The following is a 26,980-nucleotide window of genomic DNA, read 5'->3' on the forward strand; positions in this document are numbered from 1 at the left end:
CTCATTCCTCTAAACTTCAGAGAGTACAGGCCCAACACCATCAAACACTTCTCATACATTAACTCTTGCATTCCCAGGATCATTCTCGTGAACCTCCTCTGGATCCTCCCCAATGTCAGCATATCTTTTTTTCAGATAAGTGGCACAAAATTGCTCACAATACTCCAAGTGCGCTCTGAGCAATGTCTTCTAAAGACCCAGTATTACATCCTTGTTTTTATATTCTAGCCCTCTCAAAATAAATGCTAACATTGCATTTGTCTTCCTTACCATTGACTCAGCCTACAAGTTAAACTTGAGGGAATCTTGCACAAGGGCTCCCATGTTGCTTTGCAATTCTGATTACTGAATTTTCTCCCCTTTAAGAAAATAGTCTACGTTTTTACTCCTTCTACCAAAATGCATGACCAGACACTTCCCTACATTACATTCCATCAGCCACTTCCTTGCCCATTCTCTTAATCTAAGTCATTCTGAAAACTCCCTGCTTTCTCAACAGCACCCACCTCTCCACCTATCTTTGTTTCGTGCACAAACTTGGTCACAAAGCCATCAATTTATTCATCCAAATCATTGATATATAATATGAAAAGTAGCGGTCCCAAGACCACAAGTCACTGGCAGTTAATGAGAAGAGGCTCTCTTTATTTCCATTCTCGGCCTCCTGCCAGTTAGCCAATATTCTATCCATGCTAATACCACGGGCTCTTATCTTGTTAAAAGCCTTCTGAAAAGCCATTTACACAACATCTAAAGATTCTCTTTTATCCATCTTGCTTGCTCTTTCCTCAAAGAATTCCAACAGATTTGTCAGGCAAGATTTCCCCTGAAGAAAACCGCGCTGACTTTGGCCTGCTTTACCATATACAGAAACCTCATCCTTAATAATGGACTCCAACATCTTTCCAACCACTGAAGTCAGGCTAAATGGTCTATCATTTCCTTTCTTTTGCCTCCCTCCCTTCCTAAAAAGCGGAGTGACATTTGCAATTTTCCACTCCTCCAGAACCACTCCAGAATTCAGTGATTCTTGAAAGATCATTACTAATCCCTCCACAATCTCTTCAGGCACATTCTTCAGAATCCTGGACAGACTGATGTTAGTAATCACTGACATCCTCATACTGACAGGACTGCAATCATGAACGTCCTCTTGCTGACGAACAGAAGACGAGATAAAGCTCACAATTTTTAGATTGATTGGCCACCGTAAGCTGGCCCCAGTGTGTCGGTGAGAGGTAGAATCTGGGAGGAGTTAGTCAAAATGTGAGGAGAATAAAAAAGTGATTATTTACAATGAGTGTAAATGGGAGGTTGATGGTCAAGGTGGGCTCGGAGGACTGAAGGGGCTGTTTTCGTGCTGTATCTCTATCAATCGTACATCTTTATGACTGGACCTTTATCAATCTTACATCTTTATGACTCGAACCTTATCAATAATGAGAAATAGAGCTCTCAATTTCTCCAAGAAGCTTGAGTCATCACAAGGACTGAAATCTTTTCAGTGTTTGCCCTTTTGTTATTGCTGTGAATGAGTCTATTTCCAATTAGTAGCCGTGCCTGCTCGAACACTTCCAGCTTGGCTATCCCCTCAGCAATCATGCTGATCAATTGATCTTTCACTTGCTGAGCAACCACAGTGATTAAATGCAACCCACTAAGGCAGGGCCAAGACTCAGCCAATCAAACAAAAAACAGTGAATAAGCGACTCTAAACCTGAACAGATTAGTGTGTAAAACATTGAGGCTGTTAGAAATATGAAATAAAACAGAAACGGCTGAAAATACTCGGCAGGTCAGGCAGTTCCTGTGGCGAGAGGAGGAGGCTCAAACGACCTTTGTTCAGGAGGGCCTAAAACCACGAGATCAAGCTCTTTCTTGCTGCCTCAGTGTTTGACACAGCATCCATACTTCACGCCTGTCAACTGGAACTGTTAAATGTCAAGTTTAATCTTTAATCCTTTCTCCGATTAGTGCATGTGGTTATGTGCTGCAGATGTCAAGTCATAGGAGATAGAAGCAGGAGAAGGCCTCAGAGTGAGTTAGGGTCATAGGGTCATACAGCATGGAAACCGGCCCTTCGGCACAACTCATCCTACCTGAGCTGGTTTCCATTTGCCTGTGATTGATCCATGTTCCCTCAATCCTTCCTCTCCATTAACCTGTCCAAATATCTTTAAACGCTGTAACTGTACCCACTTCTACCACTTCCTATGACAGTTCATTCAACATATCTACCACCCTCCATGTGAAAAATTAGCACCACAGGTTCCCTTTCAATCTTTCCCCTCATCTCAAACCTTTACTATGAAGTGTGAGACTCCCCTACCCTGGGAAGAAGACTGTGACTATCCACCTTATCTTTGTCCCTCATGATTATACAAAGACTATGCAAAAGTCTTTGGCAATGGCGAGGGCAGAGTGCCGTGGGAGGGGTGTGGAACAGGTGGCAGAGACGGAATGCCAGGGGCGGGGATTGGCATTGGTGCAGACACACCCAGCCCTGGGACACCAGGCGAGGTCATTTGATCCCAAACAATTGTTTTATTGATCATTACAGAATGTCTCTTCGCTGCTTCCCACTCCCTCCCCTCTCCCTCTCCTTTCCCAACTGTGATTCCCCTCTCCCTGTCCCCTTCCTACTCTCAGTTCACAATAGAGACCCATATCAGAATCAGGTTTATCATCACTCACATATGTCATGAAATTTGTTTTTTTTTTGCAGCAGCAGTACAGTACAATACATAAAATTACAACGGTACTGTACAAACGTCTTAGGCACTCTAGCTATATATATCTGTCTAAGACTTTTGCACAGTACTGTATTTACCTTCATGAGGCTACCCCTCTGCCTCTTTCTAGCTGGTCTAGTGCCGAGGGAGTTGATCAAGGTTTCCCCTTAAATCGAGATTATCAGAGCAGAATATTTGGGCTTGGCAGTTATTCTTCATGGGAGCTTCCACTTTCCTGACACTACCATAGTGACAACACCTCATAGGCTGAAACCTAGTCCAGATGAAGGGTGTTGACCCAAAACATTGACAGTTCATTTCCCTCCAAAGATACTGCTTGACCTGCTGAGTTTCTTCAGCAGTCTGCTTATTGCATCTTACGTTTCATTCAGGATAGATCACAGTTCTCTTGATATCCAGCCCAATATCAACCCTTCAGCCGCTAGTAACCCAAAACTGATTCAGTATGCATGCAAGGAAGTGGAGCAGAAATGAATAGACTGCAGCTGGGTTCATTTTGAACTCTTCTTAAGAATGCAAGTTGCTTTGAGGGTTTATCAACGGAACAATGGAAAAAATAAACATTATTAGAGCAATATCATTCCAAGACATTCTATTTTGTTTCATCTGAAGACAGCCAAAGGTATCAACAACCAAGCTCTAATCTAATGGGAGGGTTGTCTCATTACAAGCTACCAACTTTACTTAGGAAAATACAACACAGGCACTTTCAAGTTCAAGTTAAATTTTATTACCATCTGACTATACACTTACACGACCAAACAAAACAAAGATCCTCTGCACAACATATATCACACACAGCACATAAGCCAAAATATTATGTTATAAATATGTTAATAAAATATAATTCACGTAGTATAACGCATGTCGTAAAGCACAGCACGGGTAAACAGTAAAGATCTCGCTGTCCTAGTGATGAGGCTTCAGTGGTGGCAGGGTATCCATTAGTCTGAGGGACGATGCTATTTTCCAGTCTGGCTATCCTAGTCCTGATGCTTCTGTACCCCCTTCCAGACGGTAGTTGGTCAAAGAGATTGTGGGATGGGTGGGAGGGATCTTCAAAAATGCTTTAGGCTCTTCATATACAATGCTCCCAGTAAATGTCAAATATAGTCAAGTCACTTTTTATTGTCATTTCGACCATAACTGCTGGTACAGTACACAGTAAAAACGAGACAACATTTTTCAGTACCATGGTGCTACATGAAACAATACAAAAACAACACTAGACTACGTAAAACAACATAAAAACTACACTAGACTACAGACCTACCCAGGACTGCATAAAGTGCACAAAACAGTGCAGGCATTACAATAAATAATAAACAAGACAATAGGCACAGTAGAGGGCAGTAGGTTGGTGTCAGTCCAGGCTCTGGGTATTGAGGAGTCTGATGGCTTGGGGAAAGAAACTGTTACATGGTCTGGTCGTGAGAGCCCGAATACTTCGGTGCCTTTTGCCAGATGGCAAGAGGGAGAAGAGTTTGTATGAGGATGCGTGGGGTCCTTCATAATGCTGTTTGCTTTACGGATGCAGCATGTGGTGTAAATATCTGTAATGGCGGGAAGAGAGACCCCAATGATCTTCTCAGCTGACCTCACTATCCGCTGCAGGGTCTTGCGATCCGAGATGGTGCAATTTCCGAACCAGGCAATGATGCAGCTGCTCAGGATGCTCTCAACCCAACCTCTGTAGAGTGTGGTGAGGATGGGGGGTGGGAGATGGACTTTTCTCAGCCTTCGCAGAAAGTAGAGACACTGCTGGGCTTTCTTTGCTATGGAGCTGGTGTTGAGGGACCAGGTGAGATTCTCTGCCAGGTGAACACCAAGAAATTTGGTGCTCTTAACGATCTCTATGGAGGAGTTGTTGATGTTCAGCGAAGAGTGGTCGCTCTGTGCCCTCCTGAAGTCAACAACCATCTCTTTTGCATGGCGGGGGGATCCCCAGTGATCCACTCGGTGGTTTTTACCATCCTCTGTAGGATCTTGCAGTCCGATGCCTTGCATCACAGAACAATGCAGCCAGACAGGACTCTCTCGACGGTGCTCCTGTAGAAAGTTGTTAGAAGGGGGGCAGGGAGCCTTGCACGCCTCAGTCTCCTCAGAAAGTGTAGACACTGCTGAGCCTTCTTGACTCACAAGGAGATGTTGTGGGTCCAGATTAGATCATCCGTTTTGTGCACACCAAGGAACTTTATGCTCTTCACTCTCTCCGCAGCAGAGCCATTGGTGTGCAATGGAGAGTGGGTGACCTGAGTCCACAATCATTTCTTTTATCTTGTCCACGTTGAGACTCAGGCTGTTGATCTCACACCATTTGACAAGCCTCTCACCCTCCTCTCTGTATGCCAACTCATCACTGTTGATGATGAGGCCGACCACTGTAGTATCATCAGCAAACGATGATGTGGTTTCAGCTGGATCTGGCAGTACAGTCGTAAGTCAGCGGTGTGAACAGCCGTGGGCTGAGCATACAGTCTTGGGGGGGGGGGGGCACCAGTGCTCAGCGTGATGGAGCTTGAGATGTTGCTGCCAACTCAGACTGACTGGAGTCTTTCCATCAAGAAGTCCAAGATCCAGTTACAGAGAGGGGTGTTGAGTCCCAATGAGAACAGTTTACCCACCAGCCTCTCAGGGAAGATGGTGTTAAACACCAAGCTGAATTCGATGAACAGTATTCTGGCGTATGAGGCATTGTTTTCTAGGTGGGACAGGACAGAGTGGAGGGCCAAGGCTAAGGCATCATCAGTGCACCAGTTTGAGCTGTAGGCGAACTGGTCCAATGTGATCCATCGCCAGCCCCTCAAAGTACTTCATGATTGTTGAAGTCAACACTGGGCCATAATCGTTTAGGCCAGTTCCGTTGCTCTCTTGGGCACTGGAATGATGGTGACTGCCTTGGAGCTTGCAGGATCAGTGGACTATTTCAGAGATATAAAAGATATCCATTAAGATCTTTGTTAGCTGGGCCACACCGTCCAGCCCCGCAGCTTTGCATGGGTTTACCCTGGCTATGGTCCTCTGCACCTCGACTATGGCCAAAGAGGGTGTCCGTTCCTCCTCAATGTCACATAATTCAATTGGACAAATCGTGCATAGAAAGCATTCAGCCTATCAGGAAAGGAGGAGTCAGGGTGGACTTGTAATTGGTTATAGTTTGTCTACCTTGTCACATGTGGCGTGTGTCCCTGGTGTCAAAATGGATTTTCTGTGAGTACTCACACTTTGCCTTCCCAATGGAACAGGAGAGTGTGGCTTTGCTTACCTTAGAGTCATCTAAAGGCAGTGTCCTGATCCCTCAGCAGTGTACAAACCTCTGCAGTCAGCCACGTAATGAGGGCATAGAGGGACCACCCCCCTACGCTGAAACAAACCCACACCCACTCTCCACGATCTCTGCAGTTAACGCGCATGCAGAGCAGTGGGGACAGTTGGCCTCCACATCCCATTTGTTAACTGTGACTAATGTTAAGGTAATGGAATCATTGACAAGTGTCAGGCATCAGCTAAACTTCATTCCAGAGGTCAAAGATCAAGAACCACTCCCTGTCCACCAAAGCCATCTGCTGTATTTTATTCTTTAAAAATAGCACAAGGGTCTGAACAGCACAAGGGTTCTAAATGCAGAATGCGTGGGCGGTGCACACACTCTCAGCGTTTCAGACAGATAACTTGGAAGCTAATCATTCCAATCATTAACCGCCTGCAACTGTGACAACTGGTCCAGAGTGATTGCAAAAAGCAACACACCACTACAGCCTGGAACCTCTCCAAATGAACTACAGAATATCAGAGGGATTTGTGCTGCTTCTCTCCTTGCCAGGTTGAAAGTGCAATGTGCTGTACAATTGCTAATTACCTTTTCTTATCCCACATCCTCTTTACAAAGGCCGATCGCTGTTTGATATTCAATCTTCTACATTATGATTAGTTTACAAGGCAGCAAAGTGTGGCTGGGGAAGATGCAGTGGAATGGTTAGAAGCCACAGTTCATCAGAAGGTTACTCACTTGAGATTGAGAGACAAAAACTCACTCGATCCAGAGTGAATTGACAGGACAGGGTTTATATGTACTTCTGGAACAAGGGTGCTGAGGTGTACCCATCCACACTATAGTCAGGTCTATTGCACTGGGCTGAACTGACCAATGGTGAACTTCATATGTTCATTGTGGAACAACAAACTTTCACATCATTTATGTTACTGATGATAAATCAGAATCTGATTCTGAGATGCTGAAGCAGCAATCTGTTAACTTGGACATTAGGGACCTCATGTCAACATTGTCAACACCTTATTTCACCAAAACTGAATAATTCATCATGGGTCTTGGGCTGCCAGGGTCTGCATTTACCAATAAAAGAAACAGATTCCCATTTCAAAAAAAGCCCATTGGCTGTAAGGCTTAATTGGACACACATCATGGAGTGGAACAGGGAAGCAGCAGGCCACTTGGCCCATAGGATCTGTTCTGACTCTTTTTCATCACACCTACCTGCTCTATCCCCAGGTCCCTGCCATTGGTTCCTTGCTCAAAAAGTCAAAAGTTCAAATCGTCATCTTTCCCTTACACCACAGATGTAGACAGCCTATTGCTAAGGCCTCGCTGGTCTAGTGGAAGTTCCAACCTAAAACTGGCATGACAAGTTATTTGCCTAGTTAGTTGGACAGTCCTCCTGGTGCCCCTCCTCCTTCCTTTTTTTCCTATGGTCCACTCTTCTCTCTTATCAGATTCCTCTTCTCCGTCCCTTTACCTTTCCCACCCACCTGGCTTCACCCATCACCTTCTAGCTAGTCTCCTTCCCATCCCCCACCTTTTTACTCTAGCATCTTTCCCCTTCCTTTCCAGTCCTGAAGAAGGGTCTCAACCCAAGACATTGACTGTTTATTCATTTCCATAGATGCTGCCTGACCTGCTGAGTTCCTCCAGCATTTTGTGAGAGTTAGATATTAATGCCTGCTTTGCCCTGTTGGAAGGGGCACTTTAGAAGGGTGAGGTATTAGTGTAATTCAATACCATGATTAAACCACATGCACACCAGTGTGAGTGTTGAGATCTGCCTCCCACCCACTCTGCTTTGGAATATATAGCGGTCAGCAATGGTTGAGTAAAATTAAGCTTGGACTGAACAGATGAAGCCTTCTCCTATTTGCATCACGATCTGCAGTGCAGGAAGTGCACAGAGACAGGACACACAAAGCATTTTAAACGTGAACATTATCACAGCCAAGTATAAACTGTAAACACTTGAGCATACCAAAATATGTTTAATAAATATTGGTGGAGATGCTATCTTGTGCACACACTGACAGACAAGACTCCTACCTCTTTGAAGTTCTCAAAGGCTGCAAGGATGATGTCATGTCCCCCTCGCACCAAGCACACTGCGGCCAACAACTCCAACACCAGCGCCTTCGTCCTGCAAGTGGAAGAAAGGGTAAACCTCCAATCATATTACAAACAGACTGGGCTTCCCGCAAGTTCAGGGCATACTAAGATAACAAGATAGCAAGTCAGTGACAGACGTCTACAAGGAGCTTTCTCAAAAGCACCCACTCTTTGATGACAAGGCTGGTATTTCTTGCCTGCTGCACTCCGGTAGTTGTTAATGGTCTCCAGCCCAGTCTGTGTGAAGACACACCATGTTACAAACGAAAAACTTTCACTCAAAATGTCTTATTTTTCAAATTTTATTTTGACATAGAGGCCCTTCTGGTCCTTCGAGCTGTGTCACCCTACAATCTCTGATTTAACCCTAGCCTAATCATGGGATAATTTACAATGATGAATTAACCTACCAACTAGTACGTTATTGGACAGTGGGAGGAAACTGGAGCACCTGGAGGAAACCCACGCAGTCACGGGAAGAATGTAGAAATTCCTTACAGACAGTGGTGGGAATTGAACTCCGGTCACCGGTACTGTAAAGCATTGTGCTAACCACTATGCTACCATGCCGTCATTTTTAAAATTTCACCGTGGAAGGCTCTGAGATTCAATTCCAGATCCAGGAAACGAGATTGGTTCAATCCTGTTACTTTAAGACTTGGAATTAGTTAAATCCCAATGCTGAGAGACCTGGAATTGGTTGAATCCCAGAGCTAGGTGGCCTGGAATTGGTTGCATTCCAAATCTAGGAGATATTGGATTGGTTCAATCCAGAGACTGGAGACCTGAGATTAGTTCAGTTTGACATCTGGAAAATGTGAGATTGCAATATACATTGGCTTTTGTATCACATTGGTGCAGATCATATTTTCACCATTTCTTACCTTGCATTTTTATTGTTCAAACTGAGGGTGATTTCATTCACACATTGCTCATGTTCCATCACCAGGGTGAAACCAGACTAGAAAAGGAATCAAGCACAGACCAACAGTGACTGCCAGCATTGAGGAATACAATGTTACAATATTGCTGATGTTGGATATTAAAATAAAAACAGCTGGCCCTCCTAATACTCAGTAAGTCAATCAGAGCATGGAATGAGATAATTTGGATTACATTCTTAGAAACCTTGCCAGTAGGGAAGACCTAAAACATGTTGTAATAGATTTAGTCAAGTCAACTTTCATATTCATGTAACTGAGCTGAGGATGATTTCACAGTAATTCACAAGTGTTTCAGATATTCATTTCAGTTTCATTTTAGGGCTGGGGTGTAATGTTTTTAAACTATGGCTTGGGAACCTTTCATTGGCTCATTTCCCACATTATGTACTGTGGCAGTTAGGAAGTGCCAACGTTGACCTGGAGTTATGGCAGCAGATCTGCAGTTGTGGTCTCCCCAGAGATAACTTACTTAGTACTAGTTGGCCAACCTGGAGCTGGTGGCCAATCAGCCAGAGGCTCTCATCAAAGTTCTCTATATATATATATATATATAAACCTGTGTATTGTGGTTGATGCTGCTCTCTGCACTTCTTCCTGAGTTGTCATGTTCGAGAACCCAGGGGCGAGGTAGACAGAGTACAGGAAACTCAGCATCTCACAGAACCACGTCATGCATGGATGCTGCACTGACCAAGCATCCAAAGCCCAAGCATCAGGATGTAACTCACAGAGATCAAAGACCAGATGAAAGACAGCGAGGTTAGCAGCATCTACTGAAAGAGCACTTTTGAAGAACACCTCAATCATGACCCTATCCTTGGTTCCATTCTATAGTAGACCATCCAACACCTCAGAGTAACAAGGGGCTGTATGTTAACTAAAAACCGCAAGGCCTTGGAAGCAAATACTACAGCTACTGAAGTTCTAAGGGTTGGTGGTGCAGGACAGCAGAAACAATGTCAGAGCCTCATTCTCTCTTATTTGAAAAGAGGAGGACATAGCTGAGAACCTCTAACACCATAATCAGGACTATCCAGAAGAAAGGAGACAAATATGATAGTGGCGACAGAGAGGTCGCCTTGCTGTGTGCCAAGGGAAATGCCATCTCAAGACTCCCCTTCAGCAGCCACCCCGATCCCACCATTCCTTCACTGACTGAGGAGCTGGTCCCAAACCACAGCGTGGATCAGTCCACTTGAAGACATAATGGATCTTGTCTCCAGTACATGACAACTCAGGAAGAAGTGCAGAGAGCAGCATCAACCACAATACACAGCCTTTTTTTAAAACTTCTCTAAACCTATTTTTACCAGCAGACACATTTCTATGACAACAAGGCTTAGGCTACTAAAATATTACATCTGGTCAGTCTTGCTGCATGCTTCCGAAACCTGGACTATCACACCAGAACTCCAAAGAAACTTAGAAGCAACAGAAATGTGGTTTCTTAGAAGAATGCTGAAAATATCATATAGAGATAGGGTAACTAATGAGACAGTCCTCCAACATGCCCATACAAAAAGATCTTTAATGAGAACATTAAATGAGAGGAAACTTAAATTCCTGGGCCATGTCATCAGAAAGGGAGAAATAGAATGCCTTACATTACAAGGCCGTATGCCTGGGAAACGCAGGAGAGGAAGGCAAGGAAGAAAATATATGGACACTGTGAAAGAACGAACAGATCTAAGTGTGCGAGATATCGTTGATGCTGCATGGGATCATTTGATGCAGAAAGCCACGATCGCCCAAGCGTGTAACGCGCAAGGCACATGAAGAAGAAGAAGAAACCCTTTGACAATGTCAATCGAGAGGGACAAAGAAGCATCCCTTGTAAACGAAGCTGCCTGGAGAAGTTCATCTTTAGCTTGTGCATACAACTGTATCCTTAAACAACAGGTCCATAAAGGGCTCAATTTTAATGTAGCTAGTGTAAGTCAAGGTTGCATCACGATTCCAGCAGACCGTCGGCATTTTTTGCTTCATGCTGGCGAGCTAATTTACAGAACAACCGGATAACTGTTAATCCTACCTGGTCTCCAAACAAAAATCAAGATTGCGCCAACTTCCAGCTGCAGTATGCCATCAACACAAACACAATTGGGGACCCACCTTTATGTTACCAGCCATTCATTCACTGAAGATTTCAAGAGAATGAATCTTACAAAGCAAGCAAAAGGCCTCCACCAAACTGTCCCTGGTGGATAACAGCATCGACATTGACACCCTCTCCAGGACATCCTTTGCTCTAATTACACTCATTAATCTCTGAAAGAGTTTTTCACATGCCCAACACCTTGTGACGGACACATATTGGGAGGACACAGACGCCCAGCATAACGACAGAGAAGCACCTCCTACCTTACTTACAGTTGAGGCCTCAGCTCTCAGTTAGCACTCGCAGACCACTCACTTCACAGAATGGTTGCAATAGTGATGCTGGGAGGACATGGAGGGCTCTGCAGTCGTTAAACATAGGTGGGTCCAGGAGACCTGTCCTGGGCATAAAACCAGGGCAAGGCCTTATCTAGTGCCTCTAACCAATGATGTTTCACAGATCACTACATTCAAAGCATAAAGCCAACTATGTCTCATCATTGTCGGATCAGGGGCTGGCGCATGGAGCTTCTGGCTAGTACAGGGTCAAATTTCACTAAGCCCCACAGGTGGACATACGAGGGGTGATTGATAAGTTTGTGGCCTAAGGCAGAAGGAGTCAATTTTAGAAAACCTAGCACATTTATTTTTCAACATAGTCCCCTCCTACATTTACACACTTAGTCAAGCGGTCGTGGAGCATACGGATCCCTTCTTTGTATAAGTAGTCCACAGCAGGGGTGATTGATAAGTTTGTGGCCTAAGGTAGAAGGAGATGAGTTATACAGCTCTCATTACATGCACATGCAGTTCAACTCTCTGAGTGATTATGCAGAACATTTGAAGTTAATAACTCATCTCCTTCTACCTTAGGCCACAAACTTATCAATCACCCCTGCTGTGGACCACTTCTGGAGGTCCAAGAGGCCGACTTCTACAAAGAAGGGATCCGTATGCTCCATGACCGCTGGACTAAGTGTGTAAATGTAGGAGGGGACTGTGTTGAAAAATAAATGTGCTAGGTTTTCTAAAATTGACTCCTTCTACCTTAGGCCACAAACTTATCAATCACCCCTCATATTAATATTAAATCTTCTTTATAATGCCAGATTCACTATACAAAGGATACTTGCTTAAGGGATTATTCATAAAATACCCACTGTAGAACTGGAAAGGAACAAGACAAGTCTGTGCATATTGTTATGAATATCAAGACTATTATGAATACCCAAAGCCAGCACCTGGAGCCAGGTGGCTCTCTCTCACCTGGTAGTTCATGATGGCACGAAGGCACATGATGCAGACGTGGACATCGTCCTTCTGGCTGACGATCCGGGAGTTCCGCAGTGCTTTCCTACTGTGCATGTTGTGCCTGTGACGATCATAGCAAGCAGATGTTACATGTTGCGTTAATGTGCACCTTTGAACGTCATTGAAACAGGAGATTGACAAGAGGAAGGAGTACACTGGGGGACACGCATCAGGTTTCAGTGGCCAGTTAGCGCAGTGCTACGCGATGTGATGTGAAATGGCGGAGGTGGAGGTGACTTCTGTTGCAGGAGAATGGAAAAGAGAAATGGGGAAAGCGTGTGGGCAGTGCAGAGTCACTCAACCATCAAGCCATTGCCCACAGGGTGGTCAGCAGTTTCATCAGATGTCCCTCAACAATTAATGTTTTGCTGGAGGACTATATGTGGGGGGAGGGTCAGAGGTTAGCTGGAAGAGGAATGGAAGGGGTAATGAACTTCACAGAACTGTGAAAAGGGGTCAGGGCCAACCTGCAGAACAAGTGGGCACCCTCTAAAGCAGTGATCAGGAGGAAACAGCCCATTTCATCCAGGCCAGAAGGTGTTTCAGCACAGCTGAAGGTCACTGGTGCAGTTTATGCATTCATTCCCATGGTAACTGGAAAACTGGGACATTGGTATCTCTGATCAACAGCTCGCTCTCCATATTGTACTGCCCTGGCTTACGTACTTGTCTGTCACGTAGACAGCAGGGACGCAACATTCATGGCTGACCCTGACCAACAGAGGGCCTCAGCCAGATTGGGGACTGAAGACACTTAGACACTTGCATCACCTCATACATCCAGACATACATCATTCATTTACCATTCCCAATAAGTCCAGGGAGGTTCATAAAACAAATACAAGCAGTATAACACAGGGGAGGTCGAGGGACTAAACAGAACATCATGCACCAACACTGTGTGGACTGAACAATGTGTTACACTGGGATTGCACTGGCGAGCTCTGTGGGTAAGAGGTGCATCGCAGAGGGGGCTTGTGGATGATTCAGTCACTTAGAGGGAACCTACATGGGTTAAAGAATAAAAAGCCACGCTGCTCTCTGGTAACCTTTAGATTTGCCTCCATGTACCCACCGAGAGAGGACACATCCCCAAGAAGCATGAAAACAACAAAGAGAAAAATTAATATTCACACTTCAGCTCACAGCTGCAGCTATTTAAATGCACAAATTCCAGCCAGCAAACTGAACTACATTGCAGAAGCCAATATAATATACTTTGTGAAGTAACTTCCCCAAAGTTATGTTGCAAAATTCATTTACCCATGATTGGTTCTAACATCTTCAGCTGCATCTTCAGTCTGAAATTGACTCACACTGATGCACATAGCAAAGCCAATATCTACCCATGTGCAGGAGAACTTACCTCCCACTGGGGCAATGTCATCCTCTTTCTAATGCAAGTTCAATGACATCATTTTCTGAATGTTCAGGAGGCTCACCCACAAGGATAAGAACAGGGGGGATTAGAACATTAACTGCCAACAGCCGGCAAAGTGTCCATTGTGTGTGTTGGAGGATGACCGAATAGTTGGTGGAACAGGATACCACATCACTTGACTAATGCAAAGGCTTGAGTTCTTTTGCATTTATTTTTGATTTAGTTTGGGAGAGTTATCTTGGTTAACATCACTATTCAGCAACTTTAAGTGTTGCAGTAATTTTAAATGAAATCATAAGCAAATGAGTCAGTTATTTGCTGAAAGGATAAACAGCCACTAAACACGTAACAGTAGTGACAATGTTTGAATACAAAGCCAGTTAATCCTCGTTGTATTCCCATGCTTGGGTTAGGGTTAACTTGGAGTTGCTGGAGTGGTATGGCTCAAAGGGCCGAAAGGGCCTACTCCTTGCTGCCTTTCTAAATAAAAATAAAATAAAATAAAATATGGAATAAAGTCTCATTTGGAGTGATTCATTCTGGTCATGAATACAAAAATAACATGGGTGAAAAAGCAACACTTACACTCTGTGGATGGAGGGAAGGGTGTCATTATGCATGAAACAACCTAAAAAATTCTAGAACCTTCCAATGCAATCTCCATGCTGGGGTTTTGTATTTGGCCCATTAGGCTAATTTTTCATTTAGATTCCCAAACCCCTGAAGATGAGCAGAGTTGGCAGTGAATCTTGTCTGTCCAACATAACCAGAGTGTGTCCAGACTCTGGTACTGAATTGGTGATTTCTTCAGAGGTCACACAGGCCCTGCACTGGTGTGGCCCAAAGCAGATGCTGTTACTTACATCCAATATGTGGTATGGCTCCAAGCCCTCGGCCACAGAGCAGGAAACTTTAACCGATAAGAGAAAGGTCATCAACATCTACACTGGGCTGCTAACCTTACAATTCATGCGCTCACATGGGAGAAATAAGCACTGATTTGCTTGTTATGCAGCAAAGGTGAAAGACCTCACACCACTCCTTCACAATCTCGTTCCATCCCCTCCGCCAACCTCACACGCTGTCCCACTATCCCTTTTCCGAGATTAAGATTTTGGTCAGGGCATAATGAATGGTCATACACTGCAGACATGTAGCAAGAAGCCCAAAGGTAGCAGTCTCACTTTCACAGTAAGTAGCACAGTATAAAACTTCCTGATAACAAAGACATTTTATTAAGCTGCAAATGAGCTCCTCGGTTTTAAACTCTACTTGAAACCAGTTAGTTCTTTGCATGAAACATGTCAAACCAAGCAAGAAAACCCAGTGATGCTCTTCAGCTTAAACCCTCCTCACCTGACAGTAAGATGACGCCCACTGGCTCTGGAAGACCCATGCGTAGGCGAGTTGCCTCTACTGAGATCTTCTACAGATCTATCCAAAGGCTTACTTTTCTCAGAAGCAATTCCTCCATTATCCGTACTCTCCATGTCATGCCTGAAACACGTGAAGAACAGAAATATCTGGCTCATAAAAACTGTGACCACCATTCTCAGTCCTGAATTTTACTTCTTCTGAACCGGGTACTCTAGGTGGTCCAGAAAGTGAACTGGACAAACAGGTTGGGCCTGAGTAGACCAGTGCCCTGTATTAAGCAGAGCAAGAGGAAAAAGAAAAATTCATCGCCCTTGTTTTGGGAATGCATTGAAGGATGATGTTGCTCACAAAAATAACTGTCTTTAAGCACACCCAAATATCCCTGCTTCAGGAATTTTATTCCATTTTACAAATCTAGTAAAATTTGCAAATCTAATAAGATGGAAACAATTATAAAAAAATTTCATTTTAATGTCACTCATTCACTACTTTTTTTAAGCATAACTTAATTTTTAATGATTGGCGTTAGTAAGGAAGTCTGATGCAGATTATATTGAAAGAGTTAGTATTTTGACTGCCCAGTCAGTGCCAAGAACCATTGCTGGTAAAATGAATGGCAAACGATACCTTTCCACATAACTCAAACTCCTCACAAAATTCCATGCAGTTTCTTTAAAAGATCTGAAAAACAAGACGGGATTTGAGTGTTGAAATGTGAGCACATGGTTCACCGAGCTGAACTGCGTAGTTTGACTGGGCAAGGTTTAAAAAAATGCTTTTGTCACAGAGACCAGGAATTAATACAGGTGCCCAGTCTCAGCCTGACTTTACCCCTCTTTCCCACCATCTCCATCAGCTCACATGTGCGGAGGAGTGTCCTCTATATATGAATCGGCATGGACTGCCTTGTTTATGGTGATAGCAATCCACTGGGCAACTGTCCAATTCTAATTTAATTTCCATACATTATCTATGTACCTACAGTGGCAGAGCAGAGCCACAGGGATGCTAGCTGGCTGATCTCCAGTCAAGGAACTGAAGGCAAATCAATGCAAACCACCACCCAAATATCTTTAATATTATGTGGTTTAACAGTTATCAAGTCAAAAGATACCATTCTATGCTCTCTTTCCCAACTAAAGATGGTAATTTATGCACACATCAGCTCTTTTAATAATATCTCCAATGCACATTATTCTATAACAAAGGTTCCCACCCTTTTTCATGCCATGAAGCAATGGCCAATAAGCAAAGGGTCCGTAGACCCCAGATTGGGAATCCCTGGTCCAGAATAAACGTGTTAGCAAAGATATATTCCGTAAGAATGGAGAGACAGGTAAAATACTGTTTAGTGGGGACTGTTGCTGCATTATGTATCTACCAATACAGGAGACTCTGCATTCCCTCTCTTGACATCACAGAAGATGAGCAATCAGGATGGCATACTGAATGCTATGTCTTTGTTGCAAGAGGGACTGACTACAGTCCTTTTCCAACCATGGAGGGCAGAGTACATCTATGATCTCCTCATGCAATAAGAGAGAACTGGTCCATCAGATTCACTTCAAGGATGAAGGAATCATCCTTTGAGAGAATAAAAGTGAATAGATTGTGCCAAATACATACTGAAGGTTAGAAGAATGAGAGGTGATCTTATAGAAACATATGGGAAGCTGGGGTGCTTGACAGCTTAAACCTCTGAGAGGTTATGTCCCTGGTCTCAGGATAAAGAGACTAAGATATAGATGAATTTCTTCTCTTTGAGGGTCATGAATCTTCGAAGCTTTCTACCCCAGAAAGTCACACCAAATTCAGGACTGAAATAATAAGGTTTTAGACCGTGGGGAATCAAAGTTATAGAGCACAGACAGGAACATGGAGTTTGGGGTCAAAGATTAGCTCTGTCAAGATATTAGTGCATGGTGGGAAGGGACTGAAAGCTGAAAGGCCTACTGTTTTGTGTACTGTAATGTGAAACCACTGCTGTTATTTGTAAGGTGTGTAAGTTAGCCTAAACCAGAAGTGAAGTCTAAGTGGTTTATGCATGCTTGCACAACCCAGTAATTGAATTAGTGTCTTCTACTCACTGCTAGCTGGAATTATCAGACCCAGTTCATGTAGTGGCTACTTTTAAATTTGTTTTATGGTTTGTGGTGAGTGTGTCAAGCTTGTTTATGTGTCACAATGCAGCACAGAACAGAATTTCTATATTCTCCTTTCTTTGTTTCTCATTACATTTTGGAAACAGATGAATTATTCAGTACAGAACTAACTGCTAGCTTACATATGCAAGGCTCTCATCTTAAGTGAATAAAAGGATGTTTAATAGATGAACAATTACTGAGACCATGGCAAATTTCAGGCGCTCTTTAAGTATGTAAATTAATAAATTAACTTTTCCAATATTAATGATAAATTGCAGTTATCCTCTTTGACAGCCCCATACACATATGGGTAGAAATTATAGCCAACAAAAATAAATTTAATGTGCTCTGATCAAAATTACTTTCCTCATTGTTCAAGAGGTACTTACAAGTTTGCAAATTTGACATACATGCATGTTAACACTTTGCACAGTATCATCATTAATCAATTAGATTTTGTTTCCACTTATATACAGCAAATTACTTGAAAGGGTTTAAAAATTTTAATATATAGAACCATAAAACACTACAGCACAGGAAAAAGGCCATTCAGCCCTTCTAGTCTAGGCCAAAACTTTAGTCCGCTAGTCCCATTGACCTGCACCCAGTCCATAACCATCCAGACCTCTCCCATCCATGTACATATCCAATTTATTCTTAAAGCTTAAGAGTGAGCCCGCATTTATGTCAGATGGCAGCTCGTTCCACACTCCCACCACTCTCTGAGTGAAGAAGTTCCCCCTAATGTTCCCCCTAAACCTTTCCCCTTTCACCCTAAAGCCATGTCCTCTCATATTTATCTCTCCTAATCTAAGTGGAAAGAGCCTATTCACATTTACTCTGTCTATACCCCTCATAATTTTGTAAACTTCTATCAAATCTCCCCTCATTCTTCTAGGCTCCAGGGAATAAAGTCCTAACCTGTTCAACCTTTCCCTGTAACTCAACTCCTGAAGACCCGGCAACATCCTAGTAAATCTCCTCTGCACTCTTTCAATCTTACTGATATCCTTCCTATAGTTAGGTGACCAGAACTGCACACAATACTCCAAATTTGGCCTCACCAATGTCTTATACAACCTCACCATAACATTCCAACTCCTATACTCAGTACTTTGATTTATGAATGCCAGGATGCCAAAAGCCTTCTTTACAACCCTGTCTACCTGTGACGCCACTTTCAGGGAATTATGTATCTGAACTCCCAGGTCCCTTTGTTCCTCCGTACTTCCTCAGTGCCCTACCATTTACTGTGTATGTCCTACCTTGATTTGTCCTTCCAAAATATAACATAAGAACTTTAGAAATAGGAGCAGGAGTAGGCCATCCGGCCCATTGAGCCTGCCCCGCCATTTAATAAGATCATGGCTGATCTGTCCGTAAACTCAGCTCCATCTACCTGCCTTTTCCCCATAACCCTTAATTCCCCTACTGTGTAAAAACCTATCTAACTGTATCTTAAATATATTTAGTGAAGAAGCCTCAACTGCTTCCTTGGGCAGAGAATTCCACAGATTCACCACTCTCTGGGAAAAACAGTTTCTCCTCATCTCCATCCTAAATCTTCTCCCCTGAATCTTGAGGCAATGTCCACTAGTTCTAGTCTCACCTACCAATGGAAACAACTTTCCTACATCTATCTTATCTATTCCTTTCAAAATTTTGTATGTTTCTAAAAGATCCCCTCTCATTCTTCTGGACTCCAGAGAGTATAGTCTCAGGCTACTCAATCTCTCCTCATAGGTTAACCCCTTCATCCCTGGAATCAACCTGGTGAACCTCCTCTGCACTGCCTCCAAAGCCAGTATATCCTTCCTCAAGTAAGGAGACCAGAACTGCACACAGTACTCCAGGTGCGGCCTCACCAGTACCCTGTATAGTTGCAGCATGACCTCCCTGCTCTTGAATTAAGTCCCTCTAGCAATGAAGGCCAACATTCCGCTTGCCTTCTTAATAACCTGTTGTACCTGCAAACCAACATTTTGCGATTCATGAACAAGCCCTCCCAAGTCCCTCTGCACAACAGCATACTGCAATCTTTCACCGTTTAAATAATAATCTGCTCTTCTATTATTCCTTCCAAAGTGGATGGTCTCACATTTACCAAAATTGTATTCCATCTGCCAGACCTTGGCCCACTCACTTAACCTATCTATATCCCTCTGCAGACTCTTCACATCCTCTGCACAATTTGCTTTTCCACTCAGTTTAGTGTCATCAGCAAATTTTGCTATGCTACCCTATCCCCTTATACTTTCCTACAATCACCTGAAAATTGTGCCCTCTTATATTAACCACATCTGCCTTGTGGAAAAAGTCTCTGGCTGTCCACTTGATCTCCGCTTCTTATCATCTTTACACCTCTATCAAGTCACCTTTCATTCTCCTTTGCTCCAAAGAGAGAAGCCTTAGCTCACTCAACCTCTCATCATAGGACATGCTCTCTAATCCAGTCAGCATCCTGCCTCTATTATTTTTTTCAATGTTATGGTTACTGAGTATGTCCTTCACCCAGACTGAGGACCACTGCTATTTCTGAATTATTGCACATTATGCTGTGGCCCACCCCTGTGCACCAAATGCCATCTTCATATCAGCCTATCAGTCTTGCAAAGGATGATATAATTTTCTAGGCAATGCTCTTTTCAGAGCGTTAGGGATGATCATATTTTACTAACACGGCACTGGATTGGTACTCCGGCAAGACAAGTCCCTTGCTTTGTTTCATCCATCATCTTTCCCAGTTCCTAGCAACTAAACTAATCATGCTCATGACTTTCCAATGTTTTGAGGCACCCAAACCCTGACCTGACCTCCAACTTCCCAACAGTCCTAGAGTTTCAATGCTCTGAGTAGAATGATGGTTTCAACTCTAGATCAGCCCTGTCCCATTGAGTCCACATCTTCTAAAGAATGAAATCACCCAAACTTAGTTGTTTACCTGACAGTTCACCCATGAGCTAACAGTCCATTCTTCAGTCAACCCTCCCCTAGATTCCAAACATTACATTTCTTCAATAATCCATCCCTCTCTGCCAACCTCATCCTCCCAGAACCAGATGTGCCTCTGAATAGAACTTTACCCCAGGGACTTGTTAGCATCATTTACACGAAGGTTGCTGTGGAAGGAAAACAGCCAATGCAGTCCTTGACCATTACAACAAACATTTGCCACGTGCTTCTGGTTGCATTCATACTTCCAGACAATTTTGTTCAGAGTAATTTCTTTTTTTTAAACAAAGTATGTATAAATTATACACCTTGAGATTTGTCTGCTTACAGGCAGCCACAAAACAAGAAACTCGAAAGAACCCAATTTTAAGACCAACACCCAATATGCAGAGAAAGAAAAAAAGAACACAAATTGGGCAAGGAATAAAAGCAAGTAACGGCATTCAAAACAAAATGCTTCGACACATACCTAAAAATCACTTTCAACCTTTGGAACAATGCAGCACTTTCATACACCCCTACATGGAAAAACTCATCTTTGGAGGAACTACCACATTGGTATGCTTTGTAAGGGTGCCCCACATACTTTCCAACTACGTCAAACTGCCAAAGGTGATCCCAGGTATGGCTGTTCTGTGCTGTGTTTGACAAGTTCACTACTAATGTAGATACTAAATGCAGTCTTAGAATTGTTAGGTATTGAGAAGTGATTTCAGCTACACCCCCACTCTGTTAACTGGGAACATGCAGGGGCTAAGAAAAAGAACAAGGACAAAATCTGCTCAGTGCTCATTGCCCCTGAAGAAGTAAGTGATGTGCAAGTGTATCATGTGACAATGTCTCTTAAATTTCCATAATGGTGTCTAGCAGAACTATGTGGCATGTTAACATAACATTTAGCCACAGTACAAAATATTTCTCCTAATGAGGCATTGATCATGTGGATAGCCAGAAGCTTTTTCCCAGGGCTGAAATGGCTAACACGAGGGGGCATAGTTTTAAGGTGCTTGGAAGTAGGTACAGAGGGGATGTCAGAGGCAAGTTTTTTCACACAGAGAGTGGTGGGTGCACGGAATGCACTGCCAGTGAAGGTGGTAGAGGCAGATACAATAGGGTCATTGAAGAGACTCTCAGATAGGTACATGGAGCTTAGAAAAATAGAGGGCTATGCAGTAGGGAAATTCCAGGCAGTTTCTAGAGCAGGTTACATGGTCGGCACAACATTGTGGGCCAAAGGGTCAGTAATGTGCTGTAGATTTCTATGTAAAGAGCAAGATCCCATCTGATCTGGGCTGACTCAGTGATCTCAGCTGATCAAGGTGAGCCAGCTGACATGCAATGAAGAGAAAAAATGGGTAATCTCACTGCTTCCAGTCAGTCAGTGTCTCTCCTCACTAATTTCATGCCATTAGCCAAGACAGGGAACAGAGCTGAGAATCTACAGTAAATATAAACTAACCAATGGAATTCGGAGTGGTACAGGAATGGAGTACAGCCATAATAATGAAAAATCTAGCCATCACAGAATGCAGTTCAAAAGCTTGGAGATATTAAAGAACCCAAGAAATGACAGCAGGAATACTGAGTCACTATAATAAGAATACTATGGTCCTGAAAATTTCCAATGTATTTCCCCTTGGTAAAGACCACATCAATATCATAGAAGCTACGTAAAGCTAATGTATTTTCAGTATGTGATAGAGAATTGAGAATCAGATTTATCATTTTTCATTTCTGAAGCTTCTACTAAAGTATGCAATTTGCTGAAAAGTCAAAATTTAGATATTCCATTTGGAACAGGACTGCCCAAGATTTTGAGAGTCATCTAATTATTTCCTTGATGGATGATGGTTACAGGGGATGTGCAGCTGACCTGGAACACCACCTGCCCAAGCTTTATTCATCAGAGTGCTTCTCCTCTGAGAGAAGTTTAGTTGTTCCCTTCTGGCTATTATTGTGATTCTTCCGAAGGCCATTCCCTTAACCCATTTCTACAGCATTGACTACATGGTGAAGAATAAGTATGGCCAAAGAAGTTTAAATATGGAAGGTTGTGCATTCCCATGGAGGCTAGATCTGAGATCAACATTACCAGGTGGGGAACTGGGGCTCCTTCCTTTCTCTCGAGAGCATGGGGCTTATGGTTTCTGGTTCCTGAAGGAAGTTTTATACATTGAATACGTTTTCCCTTTACTACTGAGCTTTCACCAATCTTCTCTTATGATTCCTCCACATTCTCTGCACATCCAACATTGGAAGGAGCAGATATTTTCTCCTATTAACCATGGGATGACTGAAGATATTGTCTTCATACCCAGCTTCTCATCCAACTTCATTCCCACACCAACAAGTCCAGCCTTCTTTCTCACACTTATATCTGCCCGGGCCAAACTGCCCACAATGTCTTTCTTGCATCTGACCCTGAGCCAAGAGTCCTATCCTCTCCATAAAATGTCGCGACCTTTACAAAATGACTACCACATCCCAACTAACCAACACATGAAAGAAAGAGCAGGAGTAGGCCTCAATATAATCATGGCTGATCTATGCAAACTTCAACTCCTCTTTCGCCACTTCCCCATAAACCTCAATTCCTCACTCTATTTCAGACTTCCATTATCTGCAGATTTGTTTCTTTCTGACCAAATCTACAGGTGAGGGCAATCTTGGAAAATAAACCATTACTCTGTGGAACTTTCCTTAGCAGATATTTATCATGGATGCAAACTATTTTCCCTACAGACAGTCTAGCATTCAAAATATGCCTGTCTCTTTAAGATTTGGCTGTCTGCTAGATCTTGTACCAAGCACAAAACTGTGGCAGCAATACAAGGTGTGTGGAACTCCTACACGGAAGACATGATAACTTATCGAATATTGAAAGACCTAGGCAGAGTGGATGTGGAGAGGATATTTCCTATCATGGGTGAGTCTTGGACCAGAGGACACAGCCTCAGAATATAGGGACATCCCTTTAGAACAGAGGTGAGGAGGAATTCCCTCATCCAGAGGGTGGTTAATCTGTGGAATTCATAGCCAGAGGCAGCTGTGGAGGCTAAGCAATTGGGTATATTTAAAGCAGAGGTTGATAGATTCTTGATTATGTATTGTGGACTTTTTCAGACTTGTGGTTGTTATATCCTGCATTTTTTATCGCCTGTTCCTTTTCCGTTATGTTGTGCAAGGGGAGGGAGTTTGGGATTTGATGTTCGGTTAGTGTTCTGTTAGTTTTTTGTGTGCAGATGTTTGAGGGGGTTGATTATATGGGAGGTGGTTTTGTGGGGTTGATGATTGGGATGCCCTTTTTTGCACAGGGGTTGGATTTGATGTTTCTTTCTGAACGACTTTCATGTTCTTTCTTTGTTTTGTGGCTATCTGGAGAAGACAAATTTCAGAGTTGCATACAGATACATGCTTTGATAATAAATTAACATTTGACATTTGAACCTTTGAAGTTATAGCAGATTTAAACATAGAACGGTATAGCACAGTACAGGCCCTTCAGCACACGATGTGCAGACTTTTTAAACCTACTCCAAGATGAAGTTAACTCTTCCCTCTGACATAACCCTCCATTTTTCTTTCATCTATGTGCCTATCTAAGAGTCTTTTTAATGTCACTAATGTATCAGTCTTCACCAGGCCTGGCAGTGCATTACAGACACCCACCAATCTCTGTGTACCTATAGAGGAGGTATCAGACCTTCGTCTACTCAGCTTAAAAGGATGTCCTCTAGTATTAGCCATTGCTGCCTTGGAAAAGGTCTCTGACTGTTCAGTCTGTCTAAGGCTCTCATCATCTTCTACACCTCTATCATGTCACCTCTCATCCTCCTTCACTCCAAAGCGAAAAGTGCTAGCTTGCTCAATCTTTCCTTATATGATTTGTTTATACATGTGTCTCTGTTTGACTGCCAATATAAACCTGCCAAATCTGTGCAAATGTACAGTACTCAGACCGGTGCTGCTAGTATAATGATGGTGGGCCCAAAATTAGGCTGAGGACGTTACTCGATAAAGGGGGTCCAGTTACTGACACCTGCTATGATCCTGTTAGACATTGGCAAGTCTGTTTCCCTTCTTTATTGGGGAGACAGATGGCAGGGGAACTGCGTGGCCTCGATTGTAGCGAAGACTGGGCCTCAAGCCGTGGGTTTGCCCGTTGCAGCAGTCCAGAAGAGGAACCGCTGGAGGCAGTGTAGCACAGGATCCATGCTGGGTTGGGGGCTGTCCCATCTCATCCAGTGTTCAATCGGTGGAATGACAAGGCTGAATTACATGCGTGCACGTGTATGGTCATCTGCAGATGGCTGAGAACTACTTGTTCTTGCCAATAACACCAAAGCACCATCAATTTACAGGACCTGTCACTCAGGGACTTGGTCTATATTTTTTTGTGTGACTCTATGTTTACTGCTCTCTTGTATATGTTATATGTGCCTCTAGCTGTGTATAACTGTTGATACCTTGGCCCCGGGTGAACACTTTTTCATTTGGCTGTATTCATGGATATTCGTGTATGGTTAAATGACAATTAAACTTGTAATTGAACTTGATGCCTGTTGCTTGGCCAGTTACAATAAAGAATCTCCACTATCATGAAGCATGTCGTAGAGCAACACCAGGCCAAGGCACAAGGAGGTTGTGGGGCTCGGAGGAGTGTGCATTCTCCTCCTGAATATAAAAAAGCAATAACCTTCTTACTTCCCAGTGACAACCACCAACAACAAAAGGAATGTTGAGCAGTGCCAATCTGGCCACCACCCATTTACATGATGGGTCCTGAAATGGGAGTTAGGCCCTTAAGTGTTGATGTTGGCAGCTACCCTGAATGCCTGAAAAATGGCCAGAGGTATTTTCAGGTGCACTTTATTTATGGGGCATTGGACCAGACTTCAGCTTCGCCACACTTGTTATAAGACACAGAGAACCAGGTCTGGCTTCTGCTCAGAGTGTCAGTATAACAGAATCTGTGTTATTTGCTGTGTAAATATATTGTTTCTGTGTTGCAGAGAAAAGGTGTGTGTTGTCTTGGATGGTAAAGGCCCCCCTGTTATTTGAACACTGATAGGTATCTGCTAATCTTTTATATTTTGGGAGTGGTGCCAGATAAGATTAGAGGACGTGGAGCCTGATGTTCTTAAATCTAAACTCTGACATGAGCTGCTAGATGAGGACAATGAATTTAAAAATATATATTTTCTTTCAAAACATACTTCAGTCTTGGTTTATTATTGTCACGCGTACCAAGACTGGTTGAGTGGTGTCGCAACAACAACATTGCACTCAACATCAGCAAGACCACATAATTGATTGCGGACTTTAGGAAGGGGAAGTTGAGGGAACTCACACCAGTCTTCACCATACAATCAACACACATAAACTGCTGGAGAAACTCAGCAGGCCAGGCAGCATCTATGGAAAAGAGTACAGTCAACGTTTTGGGCTGAGACCCTTCAGCAGGATGTTTCATCAATAGATCAGAACTGTATAGGGTGAGCAGTTTAAAGTTGCTGGCTGTCAACATCTCTGTGCATCTATCCTGGGCTCAATATAGTGATGTAATTACAAAGAAGGCACGACAGTGGCTATGGTTTATTCGGAGTTTGAAAAGACTCAGTATGTCACCAAGGACACTCACAAATTTCTACAGGTGTACTCTGGAGAGCATTCTAACTGGTTGCATTGCTGTCCGGTATGGAGGGGCCACTGCACAGGATCAGAAGAAGCTGCAGAAAGTTGTAATTCAGCCAAGCATCCAGGACATCTTCAAAAGATGATGCCTCAAAAAGTGTAACAGAGGCGAGAGTGGATATTGAACCACTGGAATACAATACCGGAGAGGTAGTAATGGGGGACAATGAAATGGCAGATGAACTGAATACATTTTTCCATCAGTCTTCATTGTCTGATGACACTATCAGTATGGTAGAAGTTCCAGCTGTCAGGGGTCATGAAGTGTGTGAAGCTACCTTTACTAGAGAGAAGGTTCTTGGGAAACTGAAAGGTCTGAAGGTAGATAATTCACCTGGAGCTGATGGTGTGCACTCTAGAGTTCTGAAAGAGGTAGCTGAAGAGATCGTGGAGGCATTAGAAATGATCTTTCAAATATCACTAGATTGTGGAATGGTTCCAGAAGACTGGATAATTGCAAATGTCACTTCACTCTTCAAGAAGGGAGAGAAGCAGAAGAAAGGGAACCATAGGCCAATTAGTCTGCTCTCAGAAGATGTTGGAGTCAATTATTAAGGATGAGGTCTCAGGGTACTTGGAGGCACATGATAAAATAGGCAACAGTCAGCATGGTTTCCTCAAGGGAGGATCTTGCCTGATAAATCTGTTGGAATTCTTTGAAGAAATAACAAGCAGGATAGACAAAGGAGAATTGGTTGATGTTGTGTACTTGGATTTTCAGAAGGCCTTTGACAAGGTGCCACACATAAGGCTGCTTAACAAGCTACAGGCCCATGGTATGACAGGAACGATTCCAGCATGACTGATTGGCAGGAGGCAAAGAGTTGGAATAAAGGGAGACTTTTCTGTTTGACTGCTGGTGATTAGTGGTGTTCCACAGGGGTCTGTGTTGGGACCAATTCTTTTTACATTATATGTCAATGATTTGGATGACAGAG

General features: G+C 43.2%; 1 protein-coding gene across 2 annotated transcripts in view; it reads right to left on the reverse strand.

Annotated features, from left to right (window-relative positions):
- The window catches only part of LOC134340618 (formin-like protein 1), a 128,985-nt gene that overhangs the window by 73,335 nt on the left and 28,670 nt on the right, over positions 1–26,980 (reverse strand). The window contains exons 5-9 of one of the 2 annotated variants that reach the window (XM_063038064.1): positions 15,880–15,933; positions 15,232–15,372; positions 12,450–12,555; positions 9,027–9,103; positions 8,080–8,173 (exon numbers count right to left, since the gene is read on the reverse strand). In XM_063038064.1, the coding sequence (XP_062894134.1) occupies positions 8,080–8,173; positions 9,027–9,103; positions 12,450–12,555; positions 15,232–15,372; positions 15,880–15,933 (472 nt within the window). The remainder of the gene's footprint in view (positions 1–8,079; positions 8,174–9,026; positions 9,104–12,449; positions 12,556–15,231; positions 15,373–15,879; positions 15,934–26,980) is intronic. The other variant, XM_063038065.1, reaches the window with a different exon arrangement.

This window comes from Mobula hypostoma, chromosome X1 (assembly GCF_963921235.1).
Source record: "Mobula hypostoma chromosome X1, sMobHyp1.1, whole genome shotgun sequence".
NCBI classification, from domain to species: domain Eukaryota; kingdom Metazoa; phylum Chordata; class Chondrichthyes; order Myliobatiformes; family Myliobatidae; genus Mobula; species Mobula hypostoma.